The sequence below is a fragment of the Myxocyprinus asiaticus genome, chromosome 35 (genome assembly GCF_019703515.2).
Source record: "Myxocyprinus asiaticus isolate MX2 ecotype Aquarium Trade chromosome 35, UBuf_Myxa_2, whole genome shotgun sequence".
NCBI classification, from domain to species: domain Eukaryota; kingdom Metazoa; phylum Chordata; class Actinopteri; order Cypriniformes; family Catostomidae; genus Myxocyprinus; species Myxocyprinus asiaticus.
Window position 1 is genome coordinate 18,621,567 of NC_059378.1, and position 13,073 is coordinate 18,634,639.

The 13,073-nt window shown below is 34.9% G+C and overlaps 2 protein-coding genes across 7 annotated transcripts in view; one reads left to right on the forward strand and one right to left on the reverse strand.

Annotated features, from left to right (window-relative positions):
• LOC127426551 (microtubule-associated serine/threonine-protein kinase 3-like) overlaps window positions 1-1,575 on the reverse strand; it is a 64,377-nt gene extending 62,802 nt beyond the window's left edge. For all 4 annotated transcript variants that reach the window (XM_051673429.1, XM_051673428.1, XM_051673426.1 and 1 more), the window contains exon 1: window positions 1,305-1,575. In XM_051673429.1, the coding sequence (XP_051529389.1) occupies window positions 1,305-1,348 (44 nt within the window). In that variant the 5' untranslated portion in view covers window positions 1,349-1,575. The remainder of the gene's footprint in view (window positions 1-1,304) is intronic.
• Window positions 1-13,073, forward strand: part of LOC127426556 (interleukin-31 receptor subunit alpha-like) — a 34,607-nt gene that overhangs the window by 1,678 nt on the left and 19,856 nt on the right. For 2 of the 3 annotated variants that reach the window (XM_051673437.1, XM_051673438.1), the window contains exons 2-5: window positions 9,683-9,824; window positions 10,949-11,124; window positions 11,507-11,649; window positions 11,740-11,773. In XM_051673437.1, coding sequence (XP_051529397.1) covers window positions 9,683-9,824; window positions 10,949-11,124; window positions 11,507-11,649; window positions 11,740-11,773 — 495 coding nt within the window. Of the gene's footprint in view, window positions 1-9,092; window positions 9,263-9,682; window positions 9,825-10,948; window positions 11,125-11,506; window positions 11,650-11,739; window positions 11,774-13,073 lie in introns of those variants that run through there. The other variant, XM_051673439.1, reaches the window with a different exon arrangement.

Genomic DNA, 13,073 nt, shown 5'->3' on the forward strand with positions numbered 1-13,073 from the left:
TCAGTGGTTAAATCCATATCTACAGAAGCAAAATGATATGTGTAGGTTAGAAACAAATAAATATTTAAGTCCTTTTTTCTATAAATCTCCAGTTTCACTTTCACATTCTTCTTCTTTTGTTTTTGATGATTTGCATTCTTTGTGCATATCACCATGTACAGGGCAGGTAAAAAAGGTCTTAAATATTTATCTGTTTCTCACCTACTCCTATCATATCGGTTTAAAAGACATGGATTTAACCACTGGTGTCTAATGGATTACTTTTACACTGACTTTATATGCTTTTGGAGCTTCAAAGTTCTGGCCACCATTCACTTGCATTGTATGAACATACAGAGCTGAAATATTCTTCTAAAAATCTTTGTTCGTGTTCAGCAGAAGAAAGAAAGTCATACACATCTGGGATGGCACAAGGGTGAGCAAATGATGAGAGAATTTTCATTTTTGGGTGAACTACCCCTTTAAATTCATTCAATATAGAGCACATTTGCAAACCCCCACACACAAAAAAGACACAACTTGGCCTGCCTGCCAATAAACTGTAATTGTCTTTATCATGCACAAGAATGCTAATTTGCCTGAGATCACGATCACAATAAAGCTGCAGCAAGGACGCAGTGGGATGTGGAATTAATCCAATAAAATGACACTGACAGTAGGGACTGCTGTAAAGACCATGCCAACAATATTGTAGGCTACAAACATACTGCTGAAACAGAATAAGCCATACATACACCTGAAGATAAACATAGGTTGATATGTCAAAGCTGGCGTTTATGCTATATTCTAATTGTAGGCTTTAGAACCTATAAAGGTTAAAAACACATTCATTTCCATAATTATTATCTTCAAGCACAAAGGTTAGGCACTGAGCATGAAACAGATGTAAAGGGTGTTTCTCTTCACAAAATTGCCTTTAATGTAATTTAATTGTATCTTTCAATTAAATTAAATGCAATTTAATCTTTAATTTAACAATTGCATTCTGTAGTACAGAACCCCAAAGCGCCCTATACACCGGTATTGTTGTTTTCCTCTTTACAACACTTCTCTGCGTATACTTCAATTCAGCCCGTAACTTATTGACAGCGTTTTGTTAACATTAACAGCAATCCTGAAAACACACAGGAAACAATGTAAAATAAATAGCCTATAACTGTTAAACAGAAAGTCGCATCTGTCGCTTTCGGCTCATCTCTCAGCAACTCACCAGTTCCGAGGGGATTCCCCCATAGCGAGTAAATAATTAATCACGAATATCTGAGTACAGAAAAATATATATATATATATATATGTGAGCTTACTCCAAAGTGAGGGATGGGATTTTCAGCTTGTCTCTCCTCTTCATTTTTAGGAAGCCCCGGGTTGTGAAGCACGATCAGGTGAAAATAAAAAGCTTGTTTCAGATCTCAAGACAACACAAAGTGCTGCAAAAAATTGTCTAGTGTTTACACATAGCCGTTCAACATCAGTCCAAGGACAGCGTGATGTTTTCCGCTGTACAAGTACAGACACTTCCATTAAAATAAGATACGCACTTTTTGTTAAAGTGATGCATGTTTCTCGCGAAACTGACTCTGGTAGGCAGCGCGAGCAAGCGCGAGATGATTGAGATTGAATGGTGCGGTCACCTCTCCCACGTGACTGCTCGGGGGAGGTGCGCTTGAACAATGTGCATCAACACACAGGTGGAAAAACAAACAACACATAAAAAGACCACTGAAACCAGCAGTTGGGCCTGCCATTTCAATATGCGCGAGACATCTTTTCTTGATGCCTTAGCATGTCATTAATTATTACAGTTTTCATGGTCAGGGGAGCTCTTGACCAATGAGCTGGTTGCATCTCCTGCCTGCATTACAGCAGTGCAGACACGCATTTGGCACGTTAGAATTATTGTAATTATATCAATGCACAATTTATATAATTAATTCAACTCGTGCACATCCTAATAAGCACTATATGAGAGTTAAAAAGTTCTGATAAAAATGTAAAAGAAGTTGGAGTTTCAAAATACTCTGACTGAATAAGGTATCCCTGACTTTTCCATTTGCATTTCTGCTTTTTCTTTCTGTGTTGAGGACGTGAACACTGCAAAATAAGAGAGTGAGAGAGCTGAGGTCTCTCAGTTACCATGGTGATGAGGACCTACCTTCTTCTCTACCTCCCTTTTTTGCTGATTATACATTGCCGATAAACAGAGGTGAACTCTGAAAACATACAGCATTACTATCTGTCACTTTTTGGATTATAAATGAAAGAGTTTTGGTGGTGAAGGGTTCCAGAGGCTGTGAATAGTACTGAAACAATACAATCTGGTCAAATGTAGCATGGCTGCAGTTTATCATGTACTGTATGCATGACCATATACAGGCCCTCTAATACACACATTTGAATACTCATAGAATGATAAACTGGGTGAGATTTAGGCTGATATCACAAGTTCTACTAAATCCAAATCTGAAAAGTTCTGACCACTGCACTTGTTTTTTTTTTAATTTTTTTTTTTATTTCTCAGAATAAGAGAGAAAACCCACATTGTGAATATACAGAATAGGCTACTAAGTTTCTCAGACAGACAGACAGGCAGACAGACAGACAGATAGATAGACAGATAGATAGATAGATATGATGTAAATACGTCTTTTGACCACGAGATGGCGCCAATATTGCTAAAAGTCAGAAGCATTTTAATAATCATGCTGTTGCACGTCATGGTCAATCTTTATTGCAAATGAAGAAAAAAAAAATCAGATACGTCGAATGCAAATCATTTTTAATTCAATGAATCAAAAATTATTTATCTAATTAAATTTGAGTCATTTAGTTATTATATTCAGGCAGTTTTCTCTAGATGTGTGCAAAACCTACAAAAATAGGTATAAATGAAGTTATCTGTTTACAAACAAACGCTCCGTCCCGCCACTTCCGGGTTCTTTTGGCAGCCCAGAAAAGAAAACGTACTTTCTAAAACACTTTCAATAGAACATTTTTTTGTTTTTCTGTTCATCGAATTCAAAATGTCCTTGGCCTCGTTTCCCAATAATGATTGATCTTAGCGGCTAAGAGCGTTTCTACGAGCGATTTTATGAATGTGGCGTTTCCCAATACTGCACTTAACATGAAGGAGCGAGGACATGCTTTAAGTTCTAGCCTACTTAATTAATAATAATTAATTAATTTTAATAACTGACCCTGCACTCTGACCCCAGCCTAGCTGGGATATGTGAAAAAGAAGAATTTCACTGTATATGTGCAAATGTATAATGTGTGATGAATAAAGAAAATTAATTAATTAATTAATTAATTCACCACATAATTGCATTTTGTTTTGCAAACGTTTTATGCAGAACACTATATTTCTTTTACACAATCACTGCTTCATTCATCAGATGTGCATTTTAATATTTCGTTTTCAAAATTGGCTCTGTGGGTTGAGATTAAAGCTTCCTGGATCAGTGAAGACAGTGGAGGCCCTGTGTATGGTCCTGCTAATGACAACAAGCATTAATTCAATATAACGAGATTCACCGGGTTATTGCGGAGCGCAAAATAAGGAGACACGTGGAAGCTGCACTTTAGGGACATTCACCAATCAAAGGGATATCTGCTCTTTACTCCCAAAAGTGATAATGGTAACAGCAATGCTACACAACATGTGTGGTACTACACAATGCATGGTGCGGGCGAGAGCACTCTTAGGCATCAGAGAGGAAGAGGAGACAAGGATGAGGGGCCAATATACTGTACAGACGATTTTCATGCACGTCAGCAAGTTATTAACTTTTTTCCTTCTGTCTCTGATTGTAATTTTTACAGTTCTCTGCAACAATCATGCCACCACTTTGATGTAACCAACTAGTCCACAAATAACTTTTATTTGTTTAGGCCTACTTATTAATTTATCTGTTCATCCAATATTTATTAACCATTTTATGCATTCATTATTATTATTATTATTATAGCTAAAGTGTAGCTATAGGTGTTTAAGTTGTATCATGTGTAATTTCGCGATTGTCCTCCAGGTGTCTACACAAGTCTGTGTGCTTACGATGCTCTTAGCGCTGTACGTTTACTCCAGAGCACTCATTAATCTATGAGCATTTTCAAGTACTACTTAAGTTACGATGCTTTTGGGAAACGGGACGCAAAAGTAAGATGAATCAAAAGATGGATTTTACGATCTACTTAGGCTTACAATGCTTTTGGGAAATGAGGCCCTTGTTCGTTGTCGCACACAAGTCATACAGTACTCTCAGCATCACTCATTTCTCCCTTACAATGGGTGCATTCCATTCTGAAGGGCTCATCCCTAATCCCTTCAGAGGGTTTGCTCTCCAGAGTGAGAGCTTTGAAGGGTAGAAGGGTGTAGGGCTCAAACATATCAGTAATTTGAAATGGAATTTAGCGTCATCTATCCACCCCAAAGGAGCCTCTGCTGTCGCACAAAGGCTGACACTAATGACCAATACTTGAATCTAATCAGAAAAATGTACACATGATTTTGCATCACGAACTGCTTTCCAGAATAGAAACTGAAAATGAGTTATTTAAATATTTATGACTTTATAAAAATGTAAGCATCATGTTTAAAAATGTGTTTTATTTATTTTAATAAAGAGAAACCAATAAACAAATGTACATTGCATTTATTAAATAAAGAAAATGCCACTTTGTGTTATTACTTTATTTAAACTCCTTTAGAATAACTGATCCAGTGAATTTACCTTAAAATAACACAAGCATTAACCAGTTTCAAACCAAAAGCCAGGGGTTTAAAATCATTTTTAAAAGTTCATAATAATTAAAAGCTTTTATAGACTATGGAGATGAAGAGATGTCAAATGTTTTTGTTTATAGAAATAGATTGCAGTTGCAACTGGTTTAATTTAGAATAACTTACACTTGGCAAACCTCCATATATGCACCGGTTCTGGTCCGCTTGGCAGCGAATTGTCCATCCGTTAAACCCTACAGAAATGCCCGTTTTCAAGGTAAAACTAAGTTCTCCCTTTGAAGTGCCCTTATCCTGTTTGGAGCACAGGATCCAACTCCTTAGTGGGCGCACACTGTCATAGAAACGCCAATCTAAGTTTTAAATGAATTCTACATCAGTATTCTTTTAGAAATATGTTACCTAAGTAATGTACTTAAAAGTAACTACCCCAAATTAATTTAATTAACTGTAATCTTATTACAAGTATTTAAAATGTAATGCATGACACTACTTTTTGTCTAAAAAAGTAATCTGATTACAGTAACATATTCATTTGTAATCAGATTACACCTAACACTGGGTCTTACACAATAAAACAGAGCCGCAGAAACTATAGCCTATCTGCAATATATGCAATGCATAAGGGGCACCACACAAATGAGGGCACCAACAGATCTCTTTCTAGGCATACTGTATTGGAGGGAGATCCCCTGAGAGCATTGGAACAATTGTAAGTCCATTATGTGAAACTATCTTTCTCACATCTTTCAGTTTATAAGGACAAAGTGACATTTAATAAACTGTATTGATATATTTTGATCCTTGGAAAGCATTTGTACCACAAGATATATATTGTATAATGGATTAGTGCATTGTATGCTTTTTTTTAGAGGATAGAAATCATTACTGTAAAATATTCTCTGAGCATGCGTCATGATAAGCGTATATTTGACAGATAGGCCTACATCCAAAACCATCTTACAAAAGCCATCATTATTTATTTTATGAAATTCAATAATATTTAATAACTTTCAGTGCTTTGATAAGCTAACATACAATTTCCATGTTTGACATTGTTTCTCACATATTTTCAAACAAACTCTTGGACATTGGCAAATGTTCCGGCCTTATTTCAGCACCTTTTCAGATGGGCAGCTCCCATATTGAAAAGCAAATTGTCTCTTTATTTACATTCTTCTGCATACTTTGCTAAATAATTATGATTCGTTCCAAAATAATCAAATCGATGCATGAACAAATTTCAGATTTCATCACTATATTTTAAGCCTTTTGGATACATTGAAAGGCCTACCTAATCCATTGATAAATGTGGCATTATTTGTTAAGTCATTATAATGTAACACGTGGCTAAAAATAAATTAATGCAATGGTTGTCAATGATACATTTCATTGATTATGTTTCAGTTCTTGCACAACCTGTTTTACTTTGGCATACCAAGAGCTTGTTTCTGGCTACGCCAGTGACTCCAATCACAAACAGCTGTTTTAATTTCCAAAGTGCAACTGCTGCGACAGATATAAGGTAGATCATGATGTAGTGATGATCTTATGTGAACAAGACCCATGTAAGATTTACCAGGAAGAATAGGACCCCGTCACCACCATCGCAGCGCGTAGGATACTGTTTGTAAAAGGATATGCGAATAGAAATAATGTCATACTACTAAACTAATGTCTTTGCATTTATAATGAATGCAGCAAGTAACAATTTTTCAATTGAAAATGGCTACATTTGAAATATTGAATATGATCATATTGATGTCAGCTATTTTTATTTACTGTTTGTAGGATAATAGTTCAAACAGTTAAGATGCATATTGTAAATCTGATGGTATTTTTAATTTTCATATGCCACATTGCTCAGGCTTTAGAAGAGGGTTAAAGGGATAGTTCACCTAAAAATGAAAATTCTCTAATAATTTACTCACCCTCCTGCCATCCCAGATATGTATGACTTTCTTCTGCAGAACACAAATTAAGATTTTTAGAAGAATATTTCAGCTCTGTAGGTCCCTGCAATGTAAGTTTCACATTCTGTCACATTTTTGAAAGTGAAAGTGGAGATTTATGGCAAAAAGAGGACTTAAATATTGAAATGTTTCTCATCCACACCTATCATATCGCTTCTGAAGATATGGATTTAACCACTGGAGTCTTATGAATTACTTTGATGTGGCCTTTATGTGATTTTTGGAGCTACAAAGTTCTGGCCACCATTCACTTGCATTGTATGGACCCACAGAGTTGAAATATTCTTCTAAACATCTTTGTTTGTGTTCTGCAGAAGACAGAAAGTCATACACATCTGGGATGACATGAGGGTGAGTAAATAATGAGAGAATTTTTATCATTGGGTGAATTATCCCTTTAAGTGTGTGAGGATGTGTATTTATCAATCTGTTACATGTCTGACATACTGTAATAATACAGGCCTATTGAACCAACTTAAAACTTGTTTTGCCGATAGTTCAGAAATAACCTACATCATTTCTTCACTGTAAACCATAAATATCCCTTTATAATAGCTTTTATTAACATTAAAAAAAATATATTATTACATTAGATAATGCTAAAAAGATTATTAAAACTGCAGAGCAGCCCAGATCCACCACTGAAATATGCTGCTCAAGAACCCGGAAGCGTGTGTGGTGTGACGTCAGAGTAATTTCATCTATACATGATGAAAACAAAACAGCACTAGGAACTAGTAAAAAAAATAAAATAAATATATATATATATATTATTTACATTCTAATATTATTTTAAATAACTACTGACCTGTATAAAGCAAAAATTCAGGTTCTGAAACCAGCCATAGACATGTGCTCCATAGCATTTGTGCACTGTAAAAAGTGGTAACCTGAATTATTACCTGATTTAACCCTTAAAATTACCATTGTTGGTGTAACCTAATGTACTCATGTTCATTCAGACTTGAATCAAACCAGTTACTTTAGATTTTACCACATGAAGCAGATTTTTTTTAGGTGAAATTTTTTATTTTTTCAGGGTAGTTTTGACCGTTTGTACAATGGTAACATATTACAAGCCAAAACTCAATCTTGCTTTTGAGCGAAACTCATCCTCACAGGAAATAAAGGTATCACCCTTTCCATGAAGCTATAAAGTGACTCATTTACAAATGTGCAGTCATCATAAAACAAAACATAAAAGCATATTTGTTTCTTAGCTACTTTCATCCTAAATTTGGATTTAGAACGTCTGAAGAAATTTTTATGAAGTTGTGAACTTGATGATTCAAGAGAATATCTATATGCTTCATAGCTGCACAGTTACTATTAATAACTGAGGAAGCAGTTAATATCACTGTAATAGCAGCCGCAAAGTATGGTTAAACTTAAGCTTTACCAATCATCTCACCCAAAAGAACACTCATAAAAAGTGAAACCGACATGCTCTAATCATTTGTCGGAAACCTGCATAGATAAGTGAGAACTGATACTTTTATCCAGAGTCACAGGACTAAATAATTCTTGAGTAATATTGACATGCTAAGTCTGGATCTCAGAGAACAGCAAAGTAGTGACTTACTGATAACCAGTGGGGATTAGTAATAAAGAGAGCTTAACAGGTGGCAGGGGAGAGATATTATGAGGCATCTTACAGGATTTATTAAGGTGATGACTGGTGAAGGGGAATTTTCTTTTTTCTATAGCATAGATATGCACAGTATTTAATTGGTGCCAGTACAGTTTTGTGCCTTTAGCATGCAGTATTTACACAGTTCTAAGCAACCTGGCTGGTTCTAACAGACTTTGTGTAGCTTTCAGATTTTATGGAAAGTTTTAAAGGGTTTGTGTTTAGGAAGGAGCAAACTTGAATGAAATGAGGATGTAAAAATGGAGTCAGTATCAGGGGTCAAATCCTGAATACTCTAAAGCAGCGTTCTGCTAAAAGCCACCCACATCACGAAATGTAAAAAGCGGTAACCTGCCACTGTTACCTTAAGGAGCTATTTCTACCTGATCTAGCCCTTAAGAAGTTGATTTGTTAGTATAAGTATTCAAGTTGATTCAGTGATGTTAAATAATATTTTTGACTTGAATAAAATCTGTTAATTTACGAGTTAGAGTTTGCTCAAGTGGTTTTATTATTAGTCCTTCACGTGTGTGTAACATCTCTATTCACTTGTAAAAGTAAAAGCATAACATCATTCAAACATTTCGATGTGGGGTACCAAACGGTGTGTTATTTCTCATGAAGTGAGAAAAGCTTCCCCTGCTGCTCTCGTGCTGTGGTTTGTGACGATGCAGTAGTTAACACCTCATTCTGCCCCAGACAGTGTATACAAACTAAACCCTCTCATGTTTCTCTAGTCTAGATGACTTCCAACCTGGTAGCTACAATGTGCGCTCTGGCTTCAGTGGTTGTTTGATATAAACTGCCCATGTACTCATCATCTCTTATAAGTGAGGTGTTTTTAGGGATCTGACTGAACACTAGACGTGATGGCAAAGAGAGTGGTTTTGTTGGTGTTTGTTGTTTCTGTCAGTCTAACTGAAGGTATGTATGTCACTCACTTTTGTATGTCATGGCTGATGGTATCAGTGATGGCGCTCAGTCAATACCACAGAGGAAGATTATATAGAGATTTGCTTGGTAGGTTTAACGGAAGTAAAGATGAAAATTTTGGGTGATTGTGACAGTCCCACTCATACTCCATGTGTCTTGAGATGGTGTGTAGATTTTATCTGAGTTGCAAAACCGCCATTAAACAACATTAAAACCACAAATAATTGAACACCATATTTTTTGGCTTTAAATTTATATATCAGATCAATAGAAATGCATACTTGTTTACAACCACTACAGCTTACGACAAAAAATGAAATGTAAAATCATATTTTACCCTTGATTTTTGTCATTTATGTACTGTTGTCTAAATACAGCTGAGTTTGAGTATTTAGATGTATTTCCTGGCAGGATGGATGCGAGTTACAACGGGATGCGTATCTACAACCAGTCCACAGTGTTACAAAAATTCAACTGGAAAAGAAGAAGACTTTAATTGTACATGGGTGGAGAGTAACCCTGAGCAGAATCCAACATACACGCTTCATATATGGTGAGTGCAACATTCATTGTCATTTGTAACACAAGCAGATAACAGTTTCCTTATAATTACAAAAGTCGGTAATTCTTTACAATAAGGTTCCATTCATTAACATAAGTTAATGCATTAGGTATCATGAACAAACTATTAACAATATATTGTTTACAGCATTTATTAATCTTTGTTAATGTTAGTTAATAAAAATACAATTGTTCATTTTTAGTTCATGTTAGTTCATAGTGCATTAACTAATGTTAACATATACAACTTTAGATTTTAAAAAATGTAATACTAAAATGTTGAAATTAACATTAACTAAGATTCCCGGGCTGTGTGTTTTGGGTGATGGGGTGGTCCTGAATGTGGGTGATGGATATATGGAGAGCTGGGTCCTGACCGGCATGATGATTGGCAGGAGGTAATCCTCAGGGGATGGAGGTCGTCTGGTGTGCCCTCATTTCATGAGTGGTGCGTCGAGTTTGGCAGGGTGGTGGTGTTTGAGGAGATGGTATATAGAAGGCTGGGCAACCTGGATATATACATCAGGAAGTAGGGCGGCTATCTGGCCTTTTTGGAGGGCTCTCGGGAGGGGCAGCAGAAAGAGACTACTGTTTTTTTTTTTTTATTATTATTTTTTTTTTTTATGTCTCTAAATATTTTCTGCTGTTTTATTGTCTATTTGTGTGGCTTTGCCAGTTGACTTTTGACCACTGGAGTGCTTGTTTGTGTCGGGTGGGGGGGGGGGGGGGGGGTTAATGTTCAGGGGGAAAAGTTATGATTTAATGTGGTTTGATTTTGCATTTTCTGTTAAGTCTATTTGATTTGCTACATGGAATCAATAAAAAAATTGTTAATAATAATAAAAAAAAACATTAAGGAAGATTAATAAATGCTGTAAAATTATTGTTCATTGTTAGTTCATGTTAACTAAAGTTACTGTAAAATGTTACTCAAAAGTCTTTATAAACATTAGAGAAAAAGAAAAGATGAATTTATATTTGCAAAGTGTGCCACTTTGTGTAAAACAAAACATGTGAATATTATATTGTCAAACGAGGTATTGAGGCAGGTTATCTACTTGATAACGGATGTCAGTGCTTATAAATCTAATTCTCACTAATTCCTGGTATGTACAGGGACAGTGAAAGGAAAAGTTTTATCATGCGTATGAACACTGGAAGGCGGGCACAGAAATACCTTCTTTTGGAGGAACTAGGAACCACCTCCAGAAAGATGGAGATATGGGTACAGCGCCAAGTGGGCAACCTCACCTGTAATTCTGACAAAACCTCAGTCATCCTTGAATGCTTAGGTGAGAAAACACTTCTTCACACTTCTTCACACAAACTATATTGTCTATTTCCTGACAGTTTATACTAGATTAGTAAGGGCTATACAATGCAGGGAATTTTATGTCATTCGTGCAATAGGAGATTGTGGAATTAAGATTCACTGTGAAACAGAAACTTAAATACATAAGTGCAAAACATACCTTAAGTGTACTGTATACTATATATACTTTGTCTTTGTTTTGCTTATACTTTATAAATATTCATTTCATGGCTTTCTGGAATACTTGATTCTGATTGGTCAATCGCAGCATTCAATGGTCTTTAAAAAAAATAAAAATAATAATGTTCGTGTTTAGGTTTTATGCAGCTTTTATTTGTGTTGTACTCACTTTCACTCAACAGTCAAATATAGTGCACCTCAGATTACCAATATGAAAAGGTCTGCTAAAAAACTCACACTGAATCTCACACTGGACAAACCGAAGGATAACAAAAGTGCTATATATGAGATCAGATGGAGGGAGAGAGACTCTGAATGGCAGACGGTAAGGCATTTAAAAAAATCTGATTCTGATACTATCATGTCCTGAACGTAATCTGCTATTTTGCTAATATGATGTGTTTTGCAATTTCAGAAGACATTTCAAACCGAGGACAACACTATCCAAGGTTAGGGTCTATTTTCCTGAATCCTGAATGCAAAAGTTTCACATCGAATGTGTATACATGATGTAGTCTGAATGATGCAGTGATTTGTACTTGTATTTATGAAGAATAAGTTGATGATTTGGCAGTTGTTATAGTATGATTTGAATGTTACCCTTTTGACATTACCAAAAATAATGCAAAAATAATAAATAAATACACAAATACATACATAAACAATTAAATCCACACATTTGTGCATAAATAAATAAATAAATATATGTGTGAGGAGATATACAAATAATTAAATACAGTAAATATATAAATGCACCCATTTATTAACAATAATACAATATTAAAATAATAATATAATACAAAATTAAACATAAATTGTTGGTGGACATGCAAAAATGGTAAAAGGAATGCAAAATTGAAAGTTGATTTTAAATTCTATATTTCTATATTTATTTAGTCATTTATTTCTGTATGTAGTTCTGTTGCACTTGAATATCTACCTGGTAGTCACTCTATAGTTTGACTGTGATGCCTGAACAGTTGTGATATCCTCTCATTAGCATGTTGCACGAAGGAATAAATAAATACAGAACTACATACCGATATAAATGAATCATTAAAGAAATATAGAAATGTAGAATTAAAAATCAACTTCAAATTTTGCATTTTCTTTATATTTTGTATTTCCCCATCCATTTATGTTGTATACTGCATTGTATTATTTATGCATAGATCTGTGCATTTATTTATGTAATTATTTGTATGTCATTTAATAATTTACATATTTATTTATGCAGGAATATGCAGATTTATTTATTTGTGTATTTATTTATTTATTATTTTTACAGGTTTTGCCTCCGTATTTAAAGGGGTCATATCATGATCAAATAAAAATATCCTTTGATCTTTTGAAATAAAATAAGTCAGTGTACTATTAAAACATAAACTGTATCTGGCTAAACTAATTATTTACCAGATAACAAACTCATAACTAATGATAACCCTCCCCCAGTGAAAAATGTCCATCTATTTAAAAACGACTTGTTCCATACTTCCACGACTATCTGACATGAAACAGAATACATTTAAAGATATACAGTACACACATAACCATCCACATTTACACATCAACGACGCCTATTGGGTTCTCAGAAACTTGTCCCACCCAGTCATAGTGAGGTAATAAGGAAGAATTAGGATGGATACTATTATTCCAAATCCCAGAATAAGTAACAATGAGAGTAAAATGTGAAAAAATTCACCAGACTTGCACCTGCTGTTCCAGGCTGTGTGTATCAGTTTCAGCGAA